Source organism: Nannobrachium achirus (genome assembly GCF_963921795.1).
Source record: "Nannobrachium achirus genome assembly, chromosome: 22".
Lineage (NCBI taxonomy): Eukaryota > Metazoa > Chordata > Actinopteri > Myctophiformes > Myctophidae > Nannobrachium > Nannobrachium achirus.
The window spans coordinates 24,252,073-24,264,246 of record NC_137829.1 but is presented as its reverse complement, the minus strand read 5'-3'; the positions used below and the strand labels follow the sequence as shown (position 1 = coordinate 24,264,246).

The window sequence follows — 12,174 nt, the reverse complement described above, 5'->3', positions numbered from 1 at the left end:
GGTCCATTGAGTTCAATGGAGAAGTGGTCTAAATGTATTGAAATGAGTGGTTTCTTTGTCTAGCCTGGTGTCTCATTTATTTGTAGTTGCACTGTGCCCCCACATGTATTTCTCAGGTATCAAATCCCTGGGAAAATCCCAGTTGTCCTACGCCCATTGTCCTACGTCCCAGTTGTCCTACTGTGTCCCAGTTGTCCTACGGTAGCCAGTAGCTACACGTAGCCTACCCCCACCTCAGCATTCGTACAGCTACTCAAGTAGTGTACAGCTCTCGCCGAAAATTCGCCGTCCTACTGCTGTAATTATTGTCCACGCCATTGCAAGCGGCGCGAAGGCCAGCGGACCTTAGAGCGGGCCAGGGCCGCGCGAGTTACGAAGCCGTGGTGAATGCAATCGTTATATTTAACGAGCGCACGATAAACTCATGGATGGGATGAAGATCGCTTGCTTTACAGTCTGTTCGCGGACTAGCCCATACAGCCAGGCAGCCCAGGCTACAGTAGGACAACTGGGACACAGTAGGACAACTGGGACGTAGGACAACTGGGCGTAGGACAACTGGGACTAGCCCAAATCCCTACCCCCTAAGTGTGGAAGGTAAACCAACACTTTTACCACAAGGACATTTTCGTGCACCTGCACGCACTATACAAATTGCTGCTATTTCAAACATTTAATAAATTAAGCTGTCCTTACTTCCATGATATACAGTATTATAAATAATGTACATTATTTATAATAATGTAGCCTATATACTAGTCTTTTTTATGCTCATATATGGTGTTCTGTGTCCAGGTCAGTCTGTGATGTCACATCCAAATTTGGGCACTGTAGTGATGTCAGTCAGTGATGTCAGTTGGCATTGTTTTCCATCTGTCTGGCTGGCTCTCTTTTATGCCCATAATATGGTGCTCCGTGTCCAGGCCAGTCTGTGATGTCATCACCAAATTTGGGCACTGTAGTGATGTCAGTCAGTGATATCAGTCAGTGATGTCAGTTGGGCCTGTTACCATGGTTGCGACACTGTTTATTTAATATCAGTGATGTAAGCATGCAGACAGACGGTCAGACGGCGGACAGACAGACATTTGGTAAATTAATAGTTAGATTAGATATATAATACTGTGTGTGCGTGCGTGCGTGCGTGCGTGTGACAGCTCTGATTACACATTTCTTTATTCTATTTGAACTAGCCCTTACCCGTTCAAAGATATGAGCTCCGAAATGATGTGCAGTGTGTGGATTATGGGATGTGCACTGTGCACACAGTATATGAGGGATGGAAAGTAACTTTAACTGGTGCTTGCATGCTAATATGTAGGAGCATCAATGTAAGAAATACCCGTTCCATTTAACGGCTACAGAGATACTGTGTACCGATCTGCATGATTTTGGACAACATCTGTAACAGGGCCAGAACCCCCCCCCCCCGCCCCCCCGCCCGCCCGCCCGCCCGCCTGCCCGCCTGCACACACACACACTCCCCCCCCCCCCCCCGTGTGTGTGTGTGTGTGTGTGTGTGTGTGTGTGTGTGTGTGTGTGTGGGTTTGTGTGTGATTGTGCATGGCCTGAACAACAGCGCCCCTCCCTTAACATGTGTGGTCACAAAAGGTACTGTAGGCTAAATAGATATAGATACACCATAAAAATGCTATTATACAGCATACGATTTGTGAAAGTGACAAACGGGCTTCACAGTTATGTCAGGTGTGTTCATATGCTGATGGTGATGCGATTTCAGATCAATTGCTCCAGCCACCGAGGAGAAACGCTGAGACAGACAGACAGACACTCACTCACTCAGACATTCGCAAAATTACAGTATAGATGGTATATACATTTCTTAGCTTAGATTATTTTTTTCACACTTGATTTGGCAGTGTAACGTATGTTTCCCATGCTAATAAAGCCCATTTGAATTGAAATTAATTGAATTGATGGGGGGTGGGGGGGTTAAAAACAAACAAGGTTGGATAAATGTAGCAGAAAAGAACAGGGGAAGAACATGCAGTGTGGAGTGGGGGGAAGGGGGTGCTCTATTGTGGCTATGCACTCAGGTGGGCATGGGCTCAATGGGCCAGCAAGGCTGGGATATAAAAGAGAAGAGGGGGGCACCATGGGATTAAAAGCATGCCATGTCTTGTAGACCTATAAGTTCTGCTTTTCAAAGACACCCCTCCTGCCTTCTCCCTAATCTCACCATTCATTTCCACATCATGAAAAGAAAAGCAAAACCTTTACGGGACTCAATGGCAGAGATTTAACTTAGAAGTGGAGAGAGACTTAAGGACTGGGGACACTAACAAACAACAGATTCATGAGGAGTGAATATGGCACTGTGTGCAAGCTGAGTCCTTCTGTGTGAGCAAGCAGGAGTTTGATTTATTTCAACTCTCTGCAGAGTCTGCAGTATTTTGGAACCTGTAGAGAGGTAAAGATTCATTGTGGAAAGTTTTATGTACATTGAAAGGATAAAATACTGCCAAACTGTTAACAGCCAAGGACATAAGCTGTTGTCTGTTGAGCACGCTGCAAGCTGTGTATTCCTGATAAATTCAGACTCAAATGCTATCAAAAGTTGTAGTGTTTCACTTTTCAATCCAAACGCTATAGAAATATATTGCTGTCTATTTTATTGCTAACACTTGTGTTTTGAGGTGGTCTCATGATTCGAATTGAAATCTGGCCAACAAAAGTTAAAGCTGTTGCTTTGCAAGTTATGCAACGCAATTATCATTGCCAGTTTAGCAAAAATGTTATACCTTGTGCCTCACGGGAAAGTCCTGTTCTGGCGAAGCCCGAACTGGCGAAGTGGGGATTTGTCTCCTACCGTAGCGATCTGGCGAATCGATTGTCCACGACACTGCAAGCGGCGCGAAGGCCAGCGGACCTTGGTCCTGCTCTTCGCCCCCGAGCGCCGCAGGCGCGAGTGGCCGCGAAGAGCGGGCCAGGGCCGCGCGGCCGGCGGAGCGCCGCGCGAGTTACGAAGCCGTGGTGAATGCAATCGTTATATTTATGCCCAGGCCTTAAGGCCTGGGCAAGCGCACGATAAACGCCCTGTCCAGAAGACGTTCGCCAGATCGCTACGGTATCGGACATTTCCCCACTTCGCCAGTTCGGGCTTCGCCTAAAAGGTACGTGCCCGTGCCTCACTTTGTGCCTAGCTACTCGTACTCGTTTAACCACCACATTCGTATCTGGACACACCCCAAACGCATTTGCACTCTGTGCTTTAGCCCAGTGGTTCTCAACCTGTGGGCCGGGACCCCCAGGGGGATCCACAAATTATTTTGGGGGGTCCCCAGATGATTAACTTAATGTGCAACAATGTTTTCTCACTCAACAGTAAACAAACCAACATAAAGTTTAAGTGTATCTAGGGTATCTGCACATTTCTAAAGTAACAATTTAAGGACTTTAAAATACCTCTAAAATGACAAATTAAACCTTTGTCAAATTGTCTAATATTAGAGGCAGAAATTGCAGTAATTCAACCCTTAGTGCTCGTCAGGGTGGGGGTCCCCAGTTAAAATATGATTATTTTGGAGGTTGCGGCCTGAAAAGGTTGAGAACCACTGCTTTAGCCTACCATTCTCCACCTTGCAGCATGTGTCTGCAGTGGGCATACAGATACATTCTCATGGTTTTACTTCAGGTCTGCAGATAGATACCTGTTGCAGCACTTGCTCCCAATCTGATGAACCGGGAATGAGCTGCTGATGTTGTACATCGCTGAGTCTGAACTGCAGGTCGTCCCTAAGCTGAGAAACAGGCTCCACGGTGGCAATCCTGAATGCTTCTCTCTCCCTGTCCAGGAACGACCCTAAAGGTAAGCATGGAAGAACACAAACAGTGAATAATATATGCACAGATCCATCATACTACCGTACTATGCATATTAACTATGTACAGAAGTGGTATATTGCAGAGCTACTACCATAATCTTGAAGGGTGAAGATGGCTGTATCTGTCCTACTGCATGGCTTGATGTGTTGCAGGAATTCATGTAGGTCACTTTCAGCCTTCTCCCTGTTGCAGGAAGGCCATAAAGGGGTATATTATTATGTACATACCATGGTATGTCTACTCCCCGCCCCACCTTTTCACAATTAAAACTAGGAAGAAAGGTAAATAAACAGTTATTATAGAAACAAACTTGCTTCTCTCACCACACTGCACTGTGGCTAATGAATCGTAAGGTGTGTTTATTTGGCTATATGCTTAAAGTATTGGCAGCAGTAGCACATCTTTATGACTCGGCTCATTACTGAAACCCATGCTTGTGTACACCATTAACCTTGTGTGGCTCAGACACCGTCATTAGTCCGCCAACAGGCTGCACCCCAGAGCTAGCGCTGCCCTTCTCACTTCACCATGCATGACACCGCTGAGGCCCGAAGTCCCATGCTTGTGTCTCTCTACTTCGGCGTGCAGGGAAAAGTGTGCCTCTTTACAGCTTACAGTTGTTTCCCCATCCTCATCCTCTCCTCTTCTTCTGCCTGTTTTGAGTTGACATCCATGCTAAATCACCCATCGAAAACGTTTTGCAGGGGGCCCATTTTCTCCTGGATTCATCTCCCCCCCTTTAATTCTACCTCTTTTCTCTGCACACTTTTTTCATTCAGATACACAGTAAAATCCTCAGCATTGATTTAACTCTGAAGAGGACATCTGTCCCACTGCAGGTCCCAAAGGATCCACTTGGTTCCACTTGTACACTCTTCAGAGTCACAGTTTCTTGCCTTAGATGAATAGAACATAACAAAAGGTGGCTGTGTGGCATAATGTGGATTCAGAAAAAACTGCTGAGGATAATAGGAGGAAATAATAGGGGGCTCTTACTCAGCCTTAGCAAGCCTGCAGTACTCCCCGGCCCACACCTGTCTGTGCTGCCGCAGAGCCGAGCTCTCCTTGGACGCCTTGGCTGCAGACAGAGTCCTCTGAACCTACAAAAGACGGATTAGATTGCAACATGACTAAATAGAGTTCCCTGGGACTGGAATTTGCCATGAAAACTAGAGAAAAATATTAATTGTATTTAAATTAAATGCAATTTGGTACTTCATGTGTTTGCTCCCCATTTGCTTTGTATTATTGTTGTTTGATGTTAGCTGTGAGAAAATATTCCCCTAGGGTACACAGAGTTTATCTCTAGACTAATCTAAATCTGAGAAGGGTAATAAGCCCATTAACAAGGCCAATATCATTGCCATTGTTGGGCGATAGAGTCTTGATATCGTAAGGATCCTCAGTTGATCCCTGCCTCCTCCTAGCTTTGTGTCGAAGTTTCTTGTGCAAGAAACTTAACCCCTAACTTGCTCTCAGGTCAGATCGTGGCCATTTTCTCAGTTTTCTCGCCATATATATGTCACGGTTTGTTAGAGAAACAGTACGGTCGAGAAACGGAGCACCCGCCGTGCGGCACGGGGCGGAACAAGCGTTCGCCACAACAACGTCCGCCAGGCGGAGCCGCTCGATTGTCCACGACATTGCAAGCGGCGCGAAGGCCAGCGGACCTTGGTCCTGCTCTTCGCCCCCGAGCGCCGCAGGCGCGAGTGGCCGCGAAGAGCGGGCCAGGGCCGCGCGGCCGGCGGAGCGCCGCGCGAGTTACGAAGCTGTGGTGAATGCAATCGTTATATTTATGCCCAGGCCGTAAGGCCTGGGCAAGCCCACGATAAACGCCCTGTCCAAGTGACTACAATGGAGCTAATGGCTAATGGCTAATGGCTAAACACTGCCGAGCTAGGCTAGTAAATAAAGAAAGAGAGTCGCAAACGAGTGACGTCAGCGCCTTCACTAGTGAATGGCTGTCGTCGCCATCTGGTGGTGATTGGTGTGTGGTGAACGACAAAACAAGCGCTCTTACAATGAACGTCCTGAGTTACCCAAACATACTGTAACATATATACTTTCAGCTATCGGCCCTATTGGTTGGGAGGTGTACTGCACCTTATAATTCTTCTATGAGAACAACTCTATTGAACAAAACGGAAGATATGGGTACTTCTGTGGACTACTGTATTGTAAAATCCGTGGCCATGGGTTAAGCAATTTATATTTGAAATCTGAACATTTATGTAGATGTACGGAGCAAATATGGAGAAAGTGAAAAAACTGATTTAAGCTCATCCATCACTGTCATCAATGTCATGTTTCAGGCTGGTTATCTATCTCTGCCATATGTGTGTGTGTGTGTGTGTGTGTGTGTGTGTGTGTGTGTGTGTGTGTGTGTGTGTGTGTGTGTGTGTGTGTGTGTGTGTGTGTGTGTGTGTGTGTGTGAGAATGTACTGTAATGCAGATTGTAAAGCGCTTTGGAGAAAAAGCATAATTTTACAATCTCATATTCTCTTAGTGAATATGAGAAATAGAAGTCATCAGGGGTTCAATATTTTTAGGCAATTAGCAGGTCATATCCTTATCATATAGTCAAGGGTCAAATGCTCCCTCACTGTCTGCAAGCCAAGGGAGATGTTTATTCAGGAATTTCGTTATCCCGACAGTATGTATGTATGTATGGCTCTGTCATTGAAATACTGACTTTGTGAGGCTCACATCCAAAAGGAATTAAAGTGTAACGATATCAATCTTAAAGTGATCCCTGACTAATACGACAAATATGCCTTAATACATTATAATTGTCCTCTATAACTACAATGTAAAATTAAAAACACCTAAATTATTTTATTTATTCTAGAAAGCTAATCTTTCACTCAATAGGGGAAATGCCCGTCGCAAGTTGATGATGTCATAAATGTCAAGTGTGATCTATCCCTATGGAATTTATGGCATGCATGTGAAAATAAAAACAAACGTAATACTTCCTATGGTTAATATGAGCATCAAATCAATATTTCAAATGTGTTTGTGTTTTGTTTTTTTGCACATGCATGCCATAAAAATGACACATGACATTTATGACATCATCAACTTGCGACAGGCATTTCCCCTACTGAGTGAAAGATTAGCTATTTCTAGAAGAAATAGAATATTTAAGGTGTTTTTAATTTTACATTGTAGTTATAGAGGACAATTATAATGTATTAAGACATATTTGTCGTATTAGTCAGGGATCACTTTAAGAGACATGAAATTAGAATAAACAATTGCAAATTGGAACATGCAAAGCATGCATGAGCCACCTTTCTAGAGGTGCGTGGGTGGGGTGGAGGGTGGGGGTCTTAATCTATGTGCCTCTTCTTGTCGTAGAGAGACAGGAGGGGGGGGGGACATTCTGCACAATGCAGCACTTCATTGATCCTCTATCAGTGTTTTTTGCACAGGTCTGCCTCAGATAATTGTACAATGGAAATTTCACCTAAGCAGCAATTATACATTACAGACTTTAAAGAGATAGTTCACCCAAAAAATATTATATTCTTTGAATTCATGTTCTTCTTTTTATTTTTACATTTGTCCTAAGCCAATAATTTAATGACCAGCAGTGGTTCCCTATGGAGACACAAAGAGCCTGCTTTGTTCCCTATGGACACACAAAGTGTCTCCTCAAGTTATTGGCTTAGGACTACAACAAAAACAAAAAAGTATCCATGAATTCAAGTCTCCATGGGGTGAGTAATCGATAGGAAAAAAAAGTTTTGGGGGTGAACTATCCCTTTAAACGAATTTCAGCTTTAGAATAAGCCATGGAGCTTCACGTGTATGACATGGAGTGGTTTACTGACTCATCTGACTCTCATCCACAGGTGAGACCAATTTATGCTCCAATCTGCATGAGTCACTCAGTCCCTTAAAAAGATGAACATGCACACACACGTCTTCTCTTTACAGTGCTCTTGACCCAGGTCTTTTATCAGGTGTCCTGCTAAGACTTAAGGCTATTTACAGTAGGAAACATTGCCACATTCTCTTCCTGGTGTACAAATCTGATCCAATCCCCTGCAGCAACTCATCGTCGTTTATTTACCATCTATCACCAAAGGGAGATGTTCAAAAGCCTGCCTTTCAGCATGGCAGCTGAATGTGAAAGTAGCCCATCTTATCTAGTCTATGCAGAGAGATGGATTGGAACGAGCCACAGGCAACTTTACTGAGACACAAAAAATATCTCCTGCCACAGTTTACCAATTAAAACACTGCAGGTCTGCGAGCCTAATCTCCAATGCCCCAAGGGGTAAATTCTCTGCTCTGCTCATATGCTGAAAGGCAGGAGACTATGAACTTCAAACAGTTTTATGGTTGGGATCTCGGGCAGCCTTGTGAATATTCAAACAACCATTTTTTATGTTGATATTCCGATTGTGCTTGATATTTATAGGCAACTTGTTATGAGTAGGCAAAAGACGCTGTTTATGTGAAATATGTGTGTGTGTGTGTGTGTGTGTGTGTGTGTGTGTGTGTGTGTGTGTGTGTGTGTGTGTGTGTGTGTGTGTGTGTGTGTGTGTGTGTGTGTGTGTGAGAGAGAGAGAGAGAGAGAGAGAGAGGGGGGGCATTTTGGTGTTAGGTACCGGTAATTAGTTTGAGGTACATTAAGAGCAAAATGTCTGCTGTCTCTGTGAACCTGTCTACAGTATCTGTATAATAAATTCCAGGTATCTGTGTGTGTGTGTGTGTGTGTGTGTGTGTGTGTGTGTGTGTGTGTGTGTGTGTGTGTGTGTGTGTGTGTGTGTGTGTGTCTGCTTTTTGCCAAAATATGGAGATGCTAGACACCTCAGTACTGATGCCATAGACTGGCCTCAAAATACTTTGACAATGATTACTGCACTAGGGTGCCTGACATCATAGACTGGCCTCCAAGTGCTCTGATAACATGTGAAACACTGGTATGGTAAAGAAAGAGAGAGACAGAGACATTGCTCATAGTGCTCAACCATAGGAGGTGTTCAGATTACTTCACAACGGCCATATCAGGTGTCATTATCAGTTCAAGTATTTCCCAATGAGATAAGTGTGTAATGAACTGTGTAATGACTGTTTTCTCCCTGTGAAATAATATAAAATATAATGGCTAGGGATGGGATGCGGGATGGGACGCGTTGCGACACGTTGTGAGCTTGTAGATCTGCTATTTTTGGCAATTGTTCTGCCCCAGGATAATGTCCTAAATCGTTTAGGACGATTTCTTTGAAATGTTCGTCCTATCCCTAATAATGGCATTGCTGTTAAGTGTGTTTTGTGTCCTGCTTTCACCCGATGCTGAATTATCTTGAATACAATATAGCTAATATACTTTAATAAAGATACACAAAATATGCATTTTGACTGGATCTATACCTTTTGTCCAATGAGTTCAGATTCTTGACACTTGGCTGCAACAATGGCTTGTAGTCTTACATAGTCAGCAGGTTTGTATGTTTTGCTCATTCTATAAGAATGAAAACAAAGCAGTTACACAGTCATTATGATTACAACAAGAACAAAAATATATGCAGAGATAGAGAAAAATTGCCCACATTCAACTCTAATAAAAAGCATGGGCCATTCAGTAGGCAAATTTCAGCATAGGGGGAGTTCATAGAAAGGAGCAAGATGCTGACTAGCCAGACTGTTTGTTGAGCAATCCTGCTGTCTATTACTGAAACAATAAACACAACCAATAACGTCTCTAACAACAGCCTCAATGCCTTGGAAGTTGTTTGAAAATCCGGTGTCTAATAACAAAGGGACTTCAGGTGAAATCTGCTCAAAAGAGCAGGAGGCCACGGGGCCAGATCCAATCACAACTGACTTACTCTGGTCCTCTGATCTGTAGTTTGTGATGTTCAGGTCCATTCCACTCCTTGCAGCACAGCTATAGAGACATAATCAAAGTGATTACATAATGTCTGAGTGTTGTACAGCATAAGCTAAAATAAATGTAGGCTATTCAGTGCATAATCTGCATATGCAAAAGAGAGATACCCTAGAGGCCTAGAAAGCTGGGGATTTCAGTTGGTTTTACTTTTACATATGAATTTAAACATGCTAAACTACTAGAAACTGCATATTCTTCATGCATATACAATATTCTTTCAAAGTACCATAACAACCAAATTGCTGTTGCCATCCGTCCATTCACATGTGGTAACTTCAGTGGAATTATTTCTTTATTTACTAGTTTCCTACAATACATCTTCATCACCATCACAACTCTACTTATTGTACAAAAGAAATTGCAAAAGTAATGAATGCAGCATCCAATCTACCCCAAAATATGGGGCATCTAAACAAAGAAATTCCATTGTGGCACTCTGTATCCAATTCATCAAGACATACATCAAATAGATAGATAGATACCTTTATTATCCCAAGGGGGAAATTTAGTTGTACAGTAGTAGCACAGCAGTATACAGTTATTTACAAAGTTACAGAGACGTAAGAAGATAGATAAGAGGGAAAAAAACAAAGACAAAGACAAGAGCAGTACAGTACCAATAAGGAGAAGGTGCATCAATAGAGGGGGGCGAATAATATATAAGTATATATACATAAAGTGTCTTGCAAAAGAGACCATAGCAGTCAATGCTAGTTAGTGCAAACAAGTATCTCACTGTCATTGTTAAACAAAGCAAAAATACTCAGAAACTACCAACACTAACAACCTAATAGTGCAGTGTCAAAAATCAGTGCGAAAAAACGAAGAAACTAGGAAGCGTGTCACCGCAAGGCGCACCTGAGCACTCTTCCTGGAAGGTCCTTAGAGTTCAAAGTCAATACAGCAATTGTTCCTTAGAGGTCAAAGTCAATACAGCAATGGTTCCGTAAGTCTAAGTTAGGAAGGGAGACCTTTTCAAGCGTCCGTTATGTGTCTCGTTGTACAGCTTAAGGGCAGCCGGTACAAAAGATTTTCCTAATCTCTCACATCTCCGTACTGGGTAGGTAAAGCGGTTTCCTCTCTTACTCCAGTAACTGGTGATCTCTAGATGGAGGGGGTGGGAGGAGTTCTCCAAGATGGAATCTAGCTTCTTCGCAGTGCGCACCCTGGTTACTTCCTCCACCCCCTGCAGAGAGGACCCAACGACAGAGCCAGCTTTCTTCACCAGTCTGTTTAGGTTAAACGTGTCACCTGCTCTGTTGTTGCCACCCCAGCATGTTATGCCAAAAAAGAGGACACTTGCCATGACAGACTGATAGAACATCTGTAGCATCCTATTGCACACCCCAAACGATCTCAGTCTTCTCAGGAGGAACAGCCTGCTTTTCCCCTTGCTGTGAATCGCCTGCGCGTTGTCCGACCAGTCCAGTGAACTATTCAGGTGTACTCCGAGGAATTTGTAGTTATCCACGAGCTCAACCACCTCACCGTTAATGGTGCTTGGCACCGGGGGGACTCTCTTGGAGGTGCGGAAGTCCACCACCATCTCCTTAGTCTTGCTTGCGTTGAGCTTGAGATGGTTGTCCTCGCTCCACTGCACAAAGTCCCTAACCACACCATCGTGCTCAGCCGTGTTGTCACCCGAGATCTTGCTGATCACTACGGTATCATCTGAGAACTTCTGCAGATGACAGGTCTTGGAGTTGAAGCGGAAGTCCGATGTATAGAGAGTGAACAGGAAGGGTGAGAGCACAGTTCCTTGAGGGGCCCCCGTGTTGCTCACCAGCACATCGGACCGACAGCCCTGCAGTCTCACAGACTGTGGTCTTTCTGAAAGGTAGTCTGTGATCCATGCCACAAAGCCCTTGTCCACCCCCATCAGCGTAAGCTTCTCCGCAAGCAGAGACGGTTGGATAGTGTTGAAAGCACTGGAGAAGTCAAAAAACATAATTCTGACTGTGCTGCCCAGATCTTCCAGATGGGTGAGAGACTTATGGAGCATGTAGGTGATGGCGTCATCAACCCCAATATCAGCCTGGTAGGCAAACTGAAGGGGGTCCAGGTGATCACTGACCGCCGGTCTCAGTAGGTTCAGAACCAGCCGTTCAAAGACCTTCATGACCTGTGATGTCAGGGCGACTGGTCTGTAATCATTGAGGACCGAGGGACGGGTCTTCTTAGGCACTGGGACAATGCAGGAGGACTTCCACAGCTGTGGTACCTTCCCCGTCCTCAGGGAGAGGTTGAAGAGATGCGTGAGGGGGACAGCAAGCTGCTCCGCGCAAGCCTTAAGCACCTTAGAGTTGATGTTATCAGGTCCCGCTGCTTTCCTGGTGTTGACTTTTCCGAGTTGGCGCCTCACTTGCTCGGTGGTGAGAAACAGGGTGGGTGGGGGGGGGGGAGATGGTGCAGGGGAAGAAAGA

General features: G+C 44.5%; 1 protein-coding gene across 1 annotated transcript in view; it reads right to left on the bottom strand.

Moving 5' to 3' along the window:
- LOC308307510 (coiled-coil domain-containing protein 148-like) overlaps positions 1-12,174 on the bottom strand; it is a gene marked incomplete at its 3' end in the record, with an annotated part of 46,245 nt that overhangs the window by 31,739 nt on the left and 2,332 nt on the right. The window contains exons 2-6 of the mRNA XM_080752776.1: positions 9,690-9,748; positions 9,232-9,322; positions 4,843-4,946; positions 3,938-4,029; positions 3,672-3,823 (exon numbers count right to left, since the gene is read on the bottom strand). Coding sequence (XP_080608902.1) covers positions 3,672-3,823; positions 3,938-4,029; positions 4,843-4,946; positions 9,232-9,322; positions 9,690-9,748 — 498 coding nt within the window. The remainder of the gene's footprint in view (positions 1-3,671; positions 3,824-3,937; positions 4,030-4,842; positions 4,947-9,231; positions 9,323-9,689; positions 9,749-12,174) is intronic.